Raw genomic sequence first — 17,694 nt, 5'->3', positions numbered from 1 at the left:
CTGACCTAAAGACCGACAGAAATCACTGGCACAATCCAGTTTCTCTGTGCACACATAAACTATATGTAAAACTATGGCCAAGAATGGTGTCCATGGGAGGACTTCACGGAGGAAGCCACTGCTGTCAAAAAAAAACATTGGTGCTCATTTATGCAAATTGTCTCACTTTTGAATGGATGTAAAAGATCCAAGCTGGACATAAATGCAGTTAGTAAAATGATTTGCCAGATGACAATGACACCTGTCATAAGCATTCATTAATGCTTATGACAGACTCATGTCATAGTTATGATTGTCTAATGACAGTCTTATGGTGCCACTGTCAAATAAAGTGTTACCAAATATCATAACTAGCAATTAATGAAACAACTGGAACAGTAACTGAATAAATAATTAGCACGGAGCATGGATTTTGATTATTTACATCTGTAGCGCTGCAACGCATCCTAGAAGGCATGTGTTGCCTATTAACCCAAATTAATCAACAAATAAGCCGCACTGGACTATAAGCCGCAAGATTCAAAATGAAGGAAAAAAGTAGCTGTTTATAGTCCAAAAATCATGGTACAGTATTATATTTCTTGCCAGAGTATTTTTTTTCTTATACAGAAGGGTTTGGGTGTACATCAGAGCGAGATTGAAGGCTTTGTTGCATGGACAACATGTCAGATGATGGTTTCTTAGCATGGCTTTCCTGGATTTTTGTTTAGTCATATTCACAAGAGGTTTATACAGTTCTTTGCAACCATGCGTGCCGCCATCATGGCTTTTAAGATACAATTTCAAAAGCATCTGCCTTCAAACCCAACAGAAAACGACCAAAGCAAATTACGTTTTGAATCAGAAATCCCATGTACACACAAATTAAGGTAAGGTATTTTATTTTTATCATCTGATATGATCACGGCCACAATTGAGAATGGAAAGCTGTCGTGCTTGTCAGCTGTCAGACGATCCCGCTTTCCCACAGAAAGTTTCCGGAAAAGTCGTCATTAGAACAAACACTTCATCACCCAACAAGATAGGAATCACATGATTTGTGGACTGGATTTGGTTATGTCCTGTGTGACGCTCCACACTTGTTGTTTTCCTACATTTGGAAAGAAACAAGTGCAGATCAGTAATCAAAACTTACTGTGCTTTTCCTTCCATTTACCTTTACAGGTGTTGAGTCATCCTGGTGCTTTCGTTGTCTTCTGCTGCTTTGTGCAGCAACAAGAAACAATCAAGTCAGCCATGTGGCTCAATGCTGAAAGAAAACAAATTCTCATGTTTTAAATAGGAGATGTGTACCTGAAATATATACAACAAAGGGAGCGCTTACCTGAGAAAATGAGTCACAACATGTCGGTGTTTCTTGGCTTCACTCAATTTGTTTAAAGTTAACAAAGCACAGGCTGGCTTTTCATGCACTCTGTCTAATGAAACAGTACTTGTTTTCAGTTGCGTGTGGTGATGTCAGTAACATGAGAACCACAATGCAGTATTATTATCATGGAGGCCCTCAACTTTTCCATTACAGGAGCCTACCGAGCCAACAGTTACAGAAGGAAGAAGTTCATTTTACCTACAGTATTCGTAGGAATAATAAAATGGAAAGATTGAAGCTCCTCCCAGTTCAAAAGGATTCAACGTCTATCGTCGTCACTGGCACTGAGCTATAATCATTCACTGCAAGCTTTTCCCTGTTCAAATGGATTTGACCCTAGTTAATTAATTCCATTTTTTTAGTTACCATAATGGCATCATTCAAACATTTAGTAATACGCTCAACCAATCTATCTTTATCCTGTGACAGTCCATGTTATACAATCAAAACAGTTCCATCAGCTGAGCAGATACTAAGTAACAACATGGCCACTGACTGACTTTCTTTCATCAGACAGCCAGAAACAATATGACATGGTATCGATAAAGAAACATTAGCGAGCATCAATATGACATCTGCAAAAAGATTTTATGCTCCACCAGCCCTCAATACTTAGAAAAAAAGTATCTGAACCTTTCGGAATTTCTCACATTTCTGCATAAAATCACCATCAAATTGGATCTGATCTTTATCAAAATCACACAGATGAAAAAACAGTGTCTGCTTTAACTAAAACCACCCAAACACTTATAAGCTGTCATATTTTAATGAGGATAGTATGCAAACAATAACAGAAGGGGCAAAAATAAATAAGTGAACCATTGCATTTAATGTTTTGTGGCCTGCCCTTTGGCAGCAATAACTTCAACCAGATGCTTCCTGTAGCTGCAGATCAGTCTGGCATATCATTCAGGACTAAGCTTGGCTCATTCTTCTCTAGAAAACCGCTGTACTTCAGTCAGATTCCTGGGATTTCTGGCATGAATCGCTGTCTTTAGGTGATGCCACAGCATCTCAATGGAGTTCAAGTCTAGACTTTGACTTGGCCACTCATGAACGTGTGTTTTGTTATTCTGAAACCATTCTGTAGTTGATTTAATTCTGTGTTTTAGATCATTGTCTTGTTACAGCATCCATCTTTTCAGCTTTAACTGTCTGACAGACAGTCTCGGGTTTTCCTGAAAAACATCCTGATAAACTTTTGAATTCATTCTTCCATTAATGATTGCAAGTTGTCCAGGCCGTGAGGCAGCAAAACAGCCCCAAATCATGATGCTCCCTCCACCATGCTTCACGGTGGGGATGAGGTGTTATGTTGGTGAGTTGTTCTATTTTATTTCCACACATGATGTTGTGTGTTACTACCAAACAAATCAACTTTGGATTCATCAGTCCACAAAATTTTTTGCCAAAAGTTCTGTGGGGTGTCCAAGTGCCTTTTCGCGAACATTAAATGAGTAACAATGTTTTTTTAGATAGCAGTGACTTCCTCTGTGAAGTCCTCCCATGAACACCATTCTTGGCCATAGTTGATGTGTGCACAGCGATATTGGACCGTGCCAGTGATTTCTGTGTCTTTAGAAGACACTCTAGGGTTCTTTTTTACCTCTCTGAGTCTTCTGCGCTGAACTCTTGGCGTCATTTTTGGTGGACGGGCACTCATTAGGAGAGAAGCAACATGGCCAAACTCTCTCCATTTGTAGACAACTTCTCTGACTGTCGATTGATGAACATCCAGACTTTTACAAATGGTTTTGTATCCTTTCCCAGCTTTATACAAATCAACAATTCTTGATCGCAGGTCTTCAGACAGCTCTTTTGACGAGCCATGATGCACATCACACAATGCTTTTCATCAAGACAATTCTTACCAGGTATGTGTTTTATAGTGGGCAGGGCAGCTTTAAACCACACATCAGTGATTGGGCATACACCTGGCTTAATTTGTTTGGTAAAAATTGGTTTCAATTGCTCTTTAAGTCTCCTTAGGCAGAGGGTTCACTTACCCCCTTCTGTCATTGTTTGCATGATATCCTCATTAAAATATGAAAACGTATAAATGTTTGGGTGGTTTTAGTTAAAGGAGACACTGTATTTTCATCTGTGTGATTTTGACAAAGATCAGATCACATTTGTTGGTGATTTTATGCAGAAATGTGAGAAATTCCAAAAGGTTCAGATACCTTTTCATACCATGGTAGTTTCCTTAGATACAGCTGTAATGTAGTAATAGCAAAGGACACCATAATGGGGTTAATGCGCAATCGCTTTTCCATCAATGTGTACAGTATTGTGGCAAGTGACGTGGCGAAGAATGAGAGAGACAGATTTTATGTTTCGCGCTTGCTACTGTTGTGCCCCATACACCGCACGACCAGAAGAGACAGCGCTTCTATTGAACAGAAAACACCAGAACATACCAAAGGCAACCACAACTCTCAGTCATGGTTGCCACTCCTCCCGATGAACCATTGCGGGTGTAACACATAATGAATAACAGTCGTTACAGTATTATTATCCAGCTGAAATGAATCGCTTGGTGATATTCCGGAAAATTGTATATTTATTTGGAATCCAGCATCTTGTTGTGGAGTACTCAAAGCCGTAACATATTAACACAGTACATTTAAATATGTACATGAAACTGTAATGTTTGAAACCCAACTGCAACATTGCAATCGCCAGAGGCGCATCTTTGCACTGTCGCCACCACAATCATGGATTTTCTATGCTAATTTTCAGAGTTTCGAATGAATGTTTCACACTAAATAGAGGCCTACAGAGATCAAACCCATCTAAGAACACTCCTAGAAACATAAAGCCCAACTTTGTTCATTTTTTTTCCCCAATATCCGCCCAGCTGTTACGGAGTCGATTGGGAATGAACACACACACATACAAACGGACAAAATTCCATTTATACTGTATATTAGTTTCGATATGAACCACAGAAGAAGCTTAAGTTAAGCCTACATGATGTTGCACTTCTCATCTTTAACACTAGATAGAGCTAGTCACTTGAACAGTGTTTCTTCATTAGCTCTGGGGTTAAAACCTGAAATGTTTAAATCAATGTAGGAAACTGGAATTTTAGTATTTTGTTTTAAATAAGCATAAAAAAATATCCAATGTGATAAATTGAGTTATCCTGGTGATTTTCTTGACTTTTCTCTCACTGGACATTTTTATTTATTAATGTTTTTTTGAGGGGGGGGGGGGGGGGGGGCAAAATGACCTTATACCTGTGGATTCTTTTGTTGTTTGTGGTCCTTCACTCATTCACTGCCATTGACAGTTATAGACATCAAATCCATTTCAGCTGGGAAGGTTGCACTGCCATTGACAGCGATAGATGTCCATATCAAATTTGACTTTGGGGGGGGGGGGGGGGGTAGATCATTCAGTTGCCATCCCTCCTAGTCAAAATGAATTGAACATCTATCGTCATCAATGAGTTAACTTAAAAATACATTTTAAAACCTGATCTTTTCTTACCCAATTCTGATCCACTGTTAAATGGTTCCATAGTTTCACAAACAGCAGTAGACTAAAGCAATATCCGTTAACTTCAAAATGAACAATCACACAAGTCAATTTGTATGATTTATTTAGAATACAAGAAGCACAAATGTATTTACACTCACATATACAGTAGCATACAATACATTTACTTATTTTTTTTAATATTACTCAGTCTGTACAAGTTTAAAGTGACGATTTAATTTGAAAAGAGTGGACTGAACTTTTGCATTTATACAAGTTTTCTTGTAAACCTATTTTTTTTATTTTGTGTGTGTGAAAACACTGTTGGTTCACATGACTTGAGCCCATGAGTATTGGATGCATGTTTTTTTTTGTCCCAAAGTCTTTAGTCATATGTCAAGTTAGCTCAGGATTTTAACATTTATTATTGTACTCTATTTATAAATGTAAAACTACCGTATATTTGAACTATGTAAAGCACTCTGCAAGTCCCCTCTGAGAAAAGTGCTTCATAAATGAAATTCTCAATCACATGATGTAGACTCATAAAGACAGGCATGATGCTTCAATCACGGGATGCAGTGGCCACGCGAGTGCTGAAAACCAAGGTAACCTTTCAAAGTCACCACTTGCAGAGACTTGTAGAAATGAACGATTATTTAATTGTTTCCTACATTTCTGGAGAACTTGCGTGGGTAGCTTTGCTGTGCTGGTCAGTAAACACCTGCGGGTCACTGGGTCAGGGTCACTTCCTATTGAATTAAGGGCATTTTTAGGAATTTTTGTTGTCAAAATCACAGACAAAAAAAAACATACATTTTTTGTGGGTCCGAGAAGTTCAAGATTAAGTTGCAAATATAGAAATTTATTCTGGGTTGTAGTGTGAATTAAATGGGGTTAATGGGAAAATTTGGTTAAAAAATATGATCGCCAAGGAGATATTTTTGTGGCTACCACAGTCAATGGAAGACACCTGGTATAGATTTTGTGTGTCCAGTTAACTCAAATGGAACTCAAAAGGGATTTATTTGTGGGTTTAATAACATTGACTAAGGAAAGAAATTACCCAAAAGGCTTGAAATAAAACTTTTTAGGTTGAATTTTCTCATATTTTCCATCTGAGGGGCGATAAAAACTGTTGGAAAGTGATATGGTTGAAATTAGGCAATTGAATGTCAATGTGCTTTAACAGAAGGTTTTGGGTCAAAAATCACGACCACCATATGGTTTTGGGTGTGCCAATGTAGATTTTTGCAGGTCAAGGCGTGTGAATGGAAGTGTTTTGGGGTCATTGAAAATGAATGAGAAATTTTGGCCATTAGAAATGAATGGTTGGAATTATTTTTGGGGGTCAAATTTCTGCAGAGCCATATGTTTTTGGCCCCGAAAAAATAATTGTCTGGATCTGGAAAAATTCTTAGACTGAATATTGCATGCAAAACTACCCACAAGTTATCTGATGGGCATTCATGAGATGAAGGGACAGATATCAGTTATAAAAATTGATGGATTTCCCATTAATTTGATCAAGTTTGATATTTCAGAGGGTTTAAAATAAACTGGTTGGCTTAAGAAATAGCTCTCTGTTTGAAAAATTGTAGCTGATGTGAGTTGATATCATTGTATTGATCATGGGAACTCGAATGTATTTGTGGAAATTTTTGGTCACATGCCAGGCAAGTCCTCTCAAGAGTTTTGTTGTTGTTGTCTTTTTACACTTAAATGGAACACGTGTCAGTCTTCTCTCCACTTGAGCTCTTTGCTAAAGTGCATCTTTGCTGCTATTGTCGTGTTTTTACATGTCAGAGCACCAGGGCGGGAATGTGGTGCACCAGCGGCACGTGATGGTGATGGTGGCGTACTACGGGCGCCATCTGTTGGCTGGCCACGGGAAGAGGAGGAGGGGGCGGCGACGCCCGAACGGCGGCATCGGCGGCGGCGGTCGCGGCCGGCTTGTGGCGTGCGCTTTTCTGGTGCGCGCGTAGCCCTGCCAACTGGGAATAGGCGCTCTGGCATACGTGACATTTGTAGGGCCGCTCGCCTGTGTGCAGGCGCACGTGGTTACGCAGCGTGGATGACTGGCTGAAGCGGCGGTTGCAGAAGCGGCAAACAAACGGCTTGTCCAACGTGTGGATGCGCATGTGGGAACGCAGGTTGCTGCGCGAGTTGAAGCCGCGGTGGCATATGACGCAGCGCATGCGACCCGAAGTGTGGGGGCCAGCGGCGTTGGAGGAGGAGGAAGAAGGAGGCGAGCACGAGGACTCACAAGACAGGGAGTCATCTGAAAAAACCAAAAAGACTTTGATAAAACTTCAATCCATGTTAAAACATAGATTATTGCCAGCTATTGATTTTAACTGGGATACCATTGAATGATCATTTTTCAGTGCCTTCGACAACAAAAGTCCAATCCATTCTGACATTATAGCATTAGAACAGTAGTAGTATTAGTACTACAGTGATCCCTCGTTTTTTGTGGTTCATGGGGACCAGAACCGTGATAAGTGAAAAACGGCGAAGTGGCAAAGTAGTAGTAAATTTTTGTGTGTGTCTGTCCAATGTATTTATACAGATTTAGCTTACATATAAGACATGTTTTTTCACTCCCCCCCCTCCCCCCCCCCAAAGTAAACAGTAATTTTCACACTAGGCGCACCTGACTATAAGCCGCCACCCACCAAATTTGACACGAAGACGACATTTGTTCATAGATAAGGCACTGGACTATAAGCTGCAGCTGTCCTCACTGTTTTATGGGATATTTACACCAAAACATATTAATCACTAACACTTTATTTGACAGCGGCATCATACGACTGTCATAAAAGCAAATGAACCACTTTGAACCAATTGGCTGCAAAGCTTCATTGCTTCAAGAAGCTTCATTTGGCCATCACTGCTCCTTTGGGGGACACAGACAACCTCTGCTGCCATCTGCTGCCAACATTGTTGTTGTCCAACATGCGTCCTAGCATGCATTGCAGCACTACAGATATACGTAAATACCAAACAAAATTCATGTTCTGTGCTAATTATTTCTTCAGTTACTGTTCCAGTTGTTTCATTAATTGCTAGTTATGGTATTTGGTAACACTTTATTTGACAGTGGCGCCATAACACTGTCATTACACAATCATAATTATGACATGATACTGTCATGAGCATTAATCAATGCTTATAACAGATGTCATTAAGTGTTATCCAGCTAATTATCTCACGTTTGAACGGATGTATAAGATCTGACCTGGACATAAATGGAGTTAGTGACATAATTTGCCGGGTGACACTTAATGACATGCCCATGATAGTGTCATTTCACAATTATGACGGTCTTATGACGCAGCAGTCAAATAAAGTGTTACCTATTAAGCCAAATGAATCAACAGATAAGACACACTGGACTATAAACCGCAGGACTCAAAATGAAAAAAAAAAAAAAGTATCGGCTTATAGTCCCAAAATTATGGTAATTAAGAAAAAACATATGTACATACATACATACATACATATATCCATTTTAATAAATGGTTTTTTAGCACTTCAAATGTAATAATTATGTTTTAAACGTGTTACTGCACCACCGAATTATTTTTTTTTTAAATTATTTTTAAACAAGAATAAAGTAGAAAAATGCTTGTCTTGATTAAATGCCACATTGAGTGAATCCACTCAAATCCGCTCAAGCTGCTCTCTTACACACAATGAGTTGCCACAGCAACTGTTTAACAATCCACTCAAATCCGCTCAAGCTGCTCGCTTACACACAATGAGTTGCCACAGCAACTGTTTAACAAGTTAAATGATGACTGACGCATGCGACGCTTTGAAGTAAGCGTCTCTGGCAAGATCAAACCTGAACTGTCTGTCAATCATCGCAACTCCAGTGCACTGCCTGACCAAGAAAAGCGGCAGGAGCGGGAGGGAGAGACTATGTGATCAGATCGGGACAGCTCTATAAAATACTGCATTTTATGAATTATTTTTTAATTGAAAAAAAAAGCAGCGATGGACTGAGGGTGCGAAGAAGCGAGAGATCACTGTATTGTCGTATTAGTAGTAGTAGTATTGTTTTGCTTCCTTATTTTGAGTGTTGTAAGTCGTAAAATGCATAAGTTACAGTGTGATCAATGACAAAACAGCTAAGTTTTGGAGCAACTCGGGTTTGTCTGTCACTGTTAATGGCAGGTAATGAATTAAACAAGGGAAAATGAAAAAAATTAAATTGCGTTGAGTAAAATGTAGTTAAAGTTTGAAAACAAAAGGTTCTTAAAAATGTAAAAAGTATTGAACGTTAAATGTCAGATACAACTCAACTGTCCTTCGGCAGTGATTCTTTTGTGTACCACTAGAGGGATCCCACAAACCCAGCGGTTTGTGTAGCTTACTGTGAGAATCACTGGCCTAGTGTGCCGGATAAAATTGTTTCTTACTATTGGCTGCATCCCTATGTATTTATCGTTAAAAGAAACAAAAGAAATAATGAAAACTATGATTGAAAAAGCATTTTCCTTAAGTGAAATAAATAAAAACTGACAGAAAAGTATATAATTAACCGAAACTGTTTTGTGTATTCACAAAACTAACTGAAATTCAGTGGTGGAATAAGTATATTTTTTGTGTACCTTTACTTTGCTTAAGTGCAAATATTAAGTAGTAATTTTTACTTCACTACATTTTACAGCACATAGTGTATCTGTACTTTTTACTACACTACTTTTCAAATTTTCGGCTGCATCAAGCGTTACTTTTGTTTGTTTGTTTTTTTCTCATTGTGAATCGATAGTTTTGTTTTCATGCCTCCAACACAATTGATAAGCCCTGTGCAACTATACTGTAATTGAGCACTAGAGGCAGCAACAAGAGTGCAAGCAAGATTAAGCAGGTGGACAAGATATTGACTAAATTAAAACGACAACAAAAGTGAGAGCAGCGCGCCTTCAGATGGGTGCAGCGCACTCTTGTACAATAGGTGGGGGTATGCACCTGATAGTTGCTTGCAGTTTTCGGAGCTTGTTAAGCTTCTATTTACAGCGCGGTCAGTTTTATTGCTTGTTTTTCCGTTCTGCACAGTTTTAAAAAGTGAAAAAGAAAATGGTAATATTGTGGGTTCAAAAGTAGGATATTTGCATTGACTTATAACTGAAATTAATTTTTGCATCGGGAGAAAATACTTTTACTGTTTCCGCGTAAATTTTAAAACAAGTACTTTTGTACTTTTACTTAATTTTTTTTTCTGAACTACTTTTATTTTTACACAATTATTTCTTTGCCCCTCTAAATGTACTTTTACATAAGTAAAAAAAAAAGTGAGTACGTCATCCACCAATGCTGAAATTATATTAAATCAAAGACACTAATCCCTTCATTTTTGTTATTTTTAAAAAATCAATTTTAACATTATTTTTTATTTTTATTAATATTTTCCCATTTACACATGTCTAAATCACAAAATTCAACTACAGAATAACTATCTTTTAAAGGCTGCTTTTAAAAAGTTTAATTTAATTTAATTTTTTTAAAACCCAAATACACATTAAAAAAATAAAGCATGAAAAAATAATATTAAAACTAATTCGAACGAACTAATTCTGTAATAATAAGAAAAATGAAAACTAATAATAACTAGCAAATCCACAAAAAAAAAAAAAAAAAAAAAAAAAAAGAAAAATCCAAAATTAAAACGACCTTGCTGCATCGAGGCATGCATTTTCCATGAGGAAAAATACATACTCTTTAGGGTTTAGGTCTGAAAATAAACTTTGCCCGCGAATTAACTGCATCCTTGGTCTGTTGTTTTACTGAAAAATCTCTTCATTTTGACTGTCATTATCCCTTCATTTCAATCCATCAACACGAATGCTCGGGGCACAGTGTTTTACAGTGACAGAATCTGAAAGTAACTGGATGTTTCATCGAATCATTTGTGGTTCTGATGGAATTGCTTAATAACACATTCAAAATATGTAAGAAATTTTATGTTCAATTTGAATGTATCAAACAGGCACAGGAGAGATTTTAATTTTTTACCATTTCTGTTCTTTTTCTGCTGCTGCTGTTGCTGCTGCTCTTCGTCCGTTCCCGGCACTCCAGGGATGCCCAGGAATGTGTTATGAGTGTTTCCGTACCACACCAGCAGTTCCTGGTCCGGGGGAATCGTCTTAAAGGAAAAGAGAAGTAAATTCAGAAATGGTTCTAATGCAGGGGTGGGCAAACTATTTCACAAAGGGCCGCAGTGGGTGCGGGTTTTTGTTGCAACCCATTAAGAGGACACCTTTTCACCAATCTGCTGTTTTACAAGTGCAATCAGTCGTTTGCAGTCAGGTGCTTCTCATTTCTGCTGAAACCTCATTGGTTAAACTATCTGTGTTGGCTCAGTTGGAACAAAGACCAGGACCCACTGCGGCCCTCGAGAACCGGTTTGCCCACCCCTGTTCTAATGTATTGGACGTCTAGTAGTGACAAACCCATTTAAATTAACAGTACAAGGATGAAAAGAGCGCCATGATTGGACGTATTAGCGTCAATGGCAGTGTGGAAAGAGTGGAATTTGTATTGACGCTTCATACGGTTACTGTGTGGTACTTATTTTGCGGTCGCCAGATGGCTTCATTACTCTGTCTTCCCTTTATGAGGAATACGGTCCAATAATAACCTGTTTAGTGAAAGCTCACATTTGGCTCACAAACAGTTCAAGCATTAAAAGTTATTAAGATGCACACAAAAAAAGAGACCACGTATATCATTTAATAATTTTATTCTCCAGAAAATGATCAATTTCCTTACACCTTGGGATTCTCTTTTTGTAAATCAAAATACTGCTGTATTTTATTTTTTGGTAAGGAAATATATAATTTTGGATCTTGGAAAGAAAATTGTCACTTTTCAAACATCTTTCAACAAACTAATGCATGCGTATAGTTCAGAGAAACAGTCTTGTTTTATAGGTTCAAAGTTTTACAATAAAATCAAGATTGATTAAAGTGTTGAAGGTGCATGCTGTTTTTTTTATAATGAATCAGGATCAGCAAAAATCGAGATCGACAGGTCAGGGTTTTCAAAAATTGGTAATCTCATAGAAAATTATGATCAGTGCACCCTTAATCTGAAACGATGTGTGGGAAGCGTATTGAAAGCCAACAACATTTGGTTGTACTTACATTTTACATAGATTTGCTTTTAACTTCGCTATCGATGTCAATGTTATATAGTGAATAGGTTAATATTGTCCATTATGCAAGCATGATGATGGTTCTGAAAACCTCGCATGCACATGCCGAACAAAAAAGCAGTTCCTTTACCTCCACGGCCTTGTAATAGATGCTGCTGCCGATCTGGACAACCTCCAGGTTCTGCTCCTGCTCATTACGGGCGCACTTGATGTAAGTCATCCAGCTGCGTTGGTCCTCTTGGCTGGCATCGATGAAGTACCTCACAGTGCCGTCCTCGTTAAACACCTATTACAAAATCAAAAAAACATGTGGACGAGCTTCGGGAATGACACACGAGAACTAGGTGGGACTTTGATAAGAGTGACTCACCTCCCACATTAGGTTGTTGTTCTTGAGCAGGTCAACATGTTCTGGGGACAGGACTTTGCCCGTGAAGGGGCCCATCTCGGTGCCGGCCTTGATCCAGGTCTTGGAGAAGATTCCCAGACCTTCTCCCGGGATGGAGCTCTGAGCAATAATCACCTCGCTGGGGAGAACCAGGCTGGACAATTTCTGCACCTCTGCAAAAAATGAGTGAAATAAAAATACTGTGAAACTTCCATTCGTTTCAACAAAAAATGCAAAAAGGTGTACTTGATCACGCACAATTATTGTGCCACAATTGTATTATCATTTTTAGTTAAACATTTTATGACTTTATTTAGTAATTGTATTATAATCATTGCATCAAATATAAGCTAAAACCCTTTTTTTTTTTTTTCAAAACAATAATTGCAGAATGATCGATGCTTATTATATTTTTCCACCGCTCGCTGATACTGTTGATTCTTTTTTAACTATGGCGCCAAATTGTACAACGATTAATTGAAAACAAGCTTTTTTTAAGGTGGATTAATACATTATTAATCAAACATTCACAATTTGAGAACTACATTGCATTATAAATAAAATGTTAAAATGTTAACAATTTCATACTTTCATAGAAATATTTGCCAAATTAGCCCAGAATTGTGCTCACATTTAATTTTGACTGATGGGAGAGGCTGGCAGGAAATGATCGCGGCCAACCCTCCCATTCAAAATGGATTGGATCTAGCACTGTTAAGTTAAATGCTATGACAAAAAAATCTACATGTGACAGTGTTATCATAGGCCATTACCAGTGTGTATGTATGTTTTTATTCTTTTTGTTTGTTTGTTTGTTTTATTAACATTTCAATAATTTGTAAATGTATTTATTATGAGATTGTTTTTAAATATATACGTATATAAAAAAATAAAAAATAAAATGCTTTATAATACCCCAAAAAAAAGTACTAATAATTGATAATATTTCACTTAAAAAAATGTTGACTTCCAATAATAAGTCACCTGCATTCTCCTTATACAGAGTATCCCAAAAAATCTATACATTCTAAAACAGTTGGTAAACAAATTGTCTATTACTTTGTAGATTAAACCCATTGAAACAATGATGGCAGCCAGACAAAACTTTGAAGAAAGAAAACTCATTCTCAAAGTAAGGAAATGCAGTTCAAGTGTGAACATGTCATGTTATTAGCTGCAAAAGGGGTGTATTCATTTTTTGGGGACACCCTGTATTCCTCATAATCATGGCGCCGAATTTCACCATTATTTTGTAACTATTAGCGTTAAAAAAAAAAAAAAAAAAAAATCTGTCAATATTTTCATTATTCCAACTTATTTTTTAAAATTAAAATTATATTAATTTGTAAATGCACTTATTATAAGACTTTTCAAATATAAAAAATATATTAAAAAAAAAACTAGTGTATAATGATTTAAAAAAAAGTATTAATAATTAATAATATTTCACCTAAAAAAATTATTAACCTCCAAAAATAGTCACTTGATTTCGCTCTATATTCCTCACAATCATGGTGCCGAATTTCACTATTATTTTGTTACTATAATCAGTTAAAAAATATATACACATAAAAAAAGTCAATATTTTAATTATTCCCACTTATTTTATTTTATTAACATTTTAATTTATAAATGTATTTATAATTAGATTTTTTTTTTAAATATAACAAAATTAATTTAAAAAAAAACGTGCTTAATAATGATTTTAAAAAGTAATAAAAATTGATAATATTTCACTTTAAAAAAATTACTTCCAAAAATAGTCACTTGCATTGTCTCTATATTTCTCACAATCACGGTGCCGAATTTCACCATTATTTTGTTACTATAATCATCAAAAATACAAATGAAAAAATATCCGTCAATATTTTAATTATTCCCACTTATTTTTTGTTTTATTAACTTTTTTTTAATTTGTAAAGGTATTTATTAATTTTTTATAATATCGAAAAAAAATCTAATAAAAACAATGCTTTATAATGATTTTTAAAAAGTAATAATTGATGTTTCATCAAAAAAATAAAAAATAAAAACATACAAAAATAGTCACTTGCATATTGCTCACAATCATGGTGCCGAATTTCACCGTTATTTTGTTACTATTATCATTAAAAAAAAAAAATAAATACACATACAAAAAAAAATCAGTCAATATCTGAATTATTCCGACTTATTTTTTGTTTTATCAACATTTTATTAGTTTGTAAATGTCTTTATTGTAAGATTTTTTTAATATAAAGAATATAATTTAAAAAAACGCTTTGTAGTGATTAAAAAAGTAATAATAATTGATGATTTTTCACCCAAAATAATTTTTTTACTTCCAAAAATAGTTGCTTGCATTCTCTCTATATTCATCACAATCATGGTGCCGAATTTCACCATTATTTTGTTACTATAATCATATAAAAAATACTCATTAAAAAAAAAAAATCAATATTTTAATTACAGCATTCCCATCTATTGTACCAGTTGGTGCGAATGATAAACTCAAAATAAATGCCATACCTAATGGCTCATTCCTAATTGTAATTACACGTTCGATTTTAAAGTATTGTTTAATATTGCTGACAATTACAGCACAAAGTTTGGTCGATCTTATAAACGTTGAGTATGTGTCTGACATATTTCAGTGCTTTCCCCTGTCAGTTTTGCTTCTTTTTAAAAGCGCACGCAGTGATGGATGAAATCAGCCGCTGGTTGTCCACCCCTGCCAAGCACAAAACCGACCCAACTCCAAATATTAAGCGACACTTCATCCCCCGTTTAATTCGATTATCTGCTTGAATTGAACATTTTTCTCGCGTACGGAAAGCAGTTTTATCTCCATCTAAATAGTCAGGTGGGGGGGAACGTTTCTTGAATGTCAAAATCAAAGTTCCCCCTCCGTCTTCTTCTAGTATTTAAAAGCTGCAACAACAACACAAAAAAATGACAATAAAAGCTTTGTCCGATAGGGGTTAAACGGTGCTCCATTGCGCGGGCTCCAGCAATTGGTCACGCTTCAGATGTGATATTCATTAAAGGGTCGGCGCTAAAAAAGCGAGAGAGAGAGACGGCTAATTCCAAATTCATTATCCTTTTAAGAAGTTTGTAGCAATAAATTTGCGCTGAATGGAGCGGCGTCTTGTTAAAAGGGACTCTGGAATCCGCGCGACAAAAAATGGAAAGGCGATTAGATGGCTGACATGCAATGAATAGCATTAGATTTAGCCTTCACGCCGCATTATGCGACCAACAGCAAATCTGTGAAAAGAAAGCGAGAGAAGACGGAGCCCCACATAGCTGCCAAACTCACCAAAAAAGGGAGACTGTCCACACATTGAAGATGAATGCCGGGAGAAAGTTGCTCCATAGAAAAAAGCCCCGGACGAAGCTTTTTTTCCCCCCCTTAGCGGACACTTTCCCAGGTCAACGAGCAAAGTTAACCAAATGAATTTAAAGGCCCGTCGACCTTTCAGTGAGTGGCACTTATTTGCTTCTTTCCTTTCAAGGGCTACTTAACGCGTTAAATGGCTCGAAAAGACCGCCGACAAAATGTGGGAAAAAACTGCAGCAACAAGTTGGAGGCGAACAACTTCTTCTTCTACTATTTATTCTTGGCGGGAAACATTTCTTTTTCTTCTTCTTTGCACTTTTCTTCTTCGTTTATTTAATTTTTCTTGATTCGGGGAAAATAGGGAGAGAACATTGATTTGTTTTGATTCTCTGTTTCATATTAATTAATAAAAACTCTACAAAGACTCTTATTTTGAATTAAATCCAATTCAACTAAAATAATAAAACAATGGTTGTTTGTCTTGAATGTGTTATTATTCGTTATGATGAGATTGGAATTATGACACTTGCGCACAACTCCCCATTTTATTCACTTCTTGGTTAGGAAACAAGTATAATATGGGTTACTGATTCGTAGGCAAATTAACTCCCATTTAATTTATTTTATATGGACCTATAATAATAATAATAATAATAATAATAATAATAAAAAGTCTAAAGTATAATGCTATTTTTCCCTTTTTGAAAAATAATGCGTTTTTTTTTTTTTTAATGCTAGTGTACAAACATGAATCCGGCAAGGATACTTTGGATAATTAAAAACCATAACTTCATAAGGACCTGCTGCATGCCCACATACGTAGACATCCCATTTTGGGTCATGAAGGCCACACTTGTATATGGCAAATGTTAATATTCTGGCCTACATGATTTAAAATGTGATGTGGACCCCAGGTTTTAATTACTATTATTACATTACTTTTGTATTATTATATTTCCATATTTTTATTATGATATAAAATGAGAACAAACAAAAAAAATTCAATTACACTTAATAATAATATTTAAAAAACTGAATCACACTCATGGTTGTGGCCCGCACAAACACTTTAGATTTTGATTAAAAAAAAAAAAAAAAATTATAAAAACGATATACGCCCAATTCATTTATAAAGGAAGGACTGACTGAATACTCATAATTCAGTGTCATTGACAGCGCTAAACGTCCGATCCATTTTGATTTGGGGGTGGGGGGCTGACAGCGATAATGAGAGCATTCGTTTATTCGCCCCTCCCAGTCCAAATGAACTGGATGTTTCATAGTAGACAATGAGTTAAAATGAGTGTTCTGTAAAGGGTTAAAAAAAAATACAATGGGAAAACACATTTTACCTCTTCCAAGCCTCACACACATATTTGACTTAATTTGGGGGGAAAGGTACATAATCAATCAAAAGCACAACATTGAGAACATGCACTTTAAATGTCATGATCAATAAATATCATGATCAATAGAGGACACGCGAAGCCCCAACAGGTGGTGCCTACCTCCCGCAAAGGACTGGGCCAGCACCTCGGCAGTGAAAGCGGTCCTGGTGCAGCCAGCGTGGCGCTCCTCTGCATGCAGGTGCTCGGCGCCCTGCAGGACGTTCCTCCAGCGGCCGTACAGGAAGCTGTGCAGGACGTCCGAAGTGATGACGTCCGACAGCGCAGCCCGGGCCGGACACTTAAATCCAGACTTGAGGGACAAAGTTTCGGCGGGCAGTACGGAGCCCATCTTGACGCTTTGCGGACTTGAGAAGTGAACTTCAGAAAAATACAAGGAGGTGAGAGGAGGATGAAGTGGACGTGCTTTCCTCTCCCGAGAGCGAGTGAGTGAAAACTGGCTCCGCTTGGCTCTTGAGGGGCTCTTTATACTAGTGGGGGGGCTGCCCCCGGGACCCTAATTACTTATTAATGACACACCCCTTGTGGCGTGGTGTTGCCCACGCTGCAAAGGGAAAAAAA

The 17,694-nt window shown here is 36.9% G+C and overlaps 1 protein-coding gene and 1 long non-coding RNA gene across 3 annotated transcripts; both read right to left on the bottom strand.

Moving 5' to 3' along the window:
* Positions 1-882: 882 nt before the first annotated feature.
* Positions 883-1,438, bottom strand: LOC130905187 (uncharacterized). Its single transcript, XR_009061068.1, has 3 exons — positions 1,325-1,438; positions 1,157-1,249; positions 883-1,090 (listed from the first exon to the last, which is right to left on the bottom strand). It is a non-coding gene; the product is annotated as an uncharacterized LOC130905187 (long non-coding RNA).
* A 3,547-nt stretch (positions 1,439-4,985) lies between these two features.
* LOC130905710 (PR domain zinc finger protein 12-like) lies at positions 4,986-17,464 on the bottom strand. Of its 2 annotated transcripts, XM_057819327.1 has the most exons (7): positions 17,236-17,464; positions 12,391-12,581; positions 12,151-12,306; positions 10,912-11,009; positions 10,059-10,071; positions 7,253-7,268; positions 4,986-7,151 (listed from the first exon to the last, which is right to left on the bottom strand). In XM_057819327.1, the coding sequence occupies exons 1-7, from the start codon at positions 17,462-17,464 to the stop codon at positions 6,655-6,657; spliced, it is 1,200 nt and encodes a 399-aa protein (XP_057675310.1). In that variant the 3' UTR covers positions 4,986-6,654. The 2 variants fall into 2 exon arrangements, with proteins under 2 accessions (XP_057675310.1, XP_057675311.1); XM_057819328.1 differs by lacking the exons at positions 7,253-7,268; positions 10,059-10,071; positions 17,236-17,464 and adding an exon at positions 15,707-16,018 and having other exon boundaries at positions 4,991-7,133; positions 10,880-11,009.
* Between the last annotated feature and the right edge of the window lie 230 nt (positions 17,465-17,694).

This window comes from Corythoichthys intestinalis, chromosome 17, assembly GCF_030265065.1.
Source record: "Corythoichthys intestinalis isolate RoL2023-P3 chromosome 17, ASM3026506v1, whole genome shotgun sequence".
NCBI lineage: Eukaryota > Metazoa > Chordata > Actinopteri > Syngnathiformes > Syngnathidae > Corythoichthys > Corythoichthys intestinalis.
The sequence above is the reverse complement of the archived record's forward strand: the minus strand, read 5'-3'. Positions and strand labels throughout refer to the sequence as shown.

Bases quoted from the DNA above. Each gene is read 5' to 3' on its own strand.
- LOC130905710 (XM_057819327.1), bottom strand. From the start codon at position 17,464: ATGGGCTCCGTACTGCCCGCCGAAACTTTGTCCCTCAAGTCTGGATTT. The intron at 12,582-17,235 runs GTAGGCACCACC...CATTTTTTGCAG, and splicing joins GGCCCAGTCCTTTGCGGGAG to AGGTGCAGAAATTGTCCAGC. The intron at 12,307-12,390 runs GTGAGTCACTCT...ATTTTGTAATAG, and splicing joins ACAACAACCTAATGTGGGAG to GTGTTTAACGAGGACGGCAC.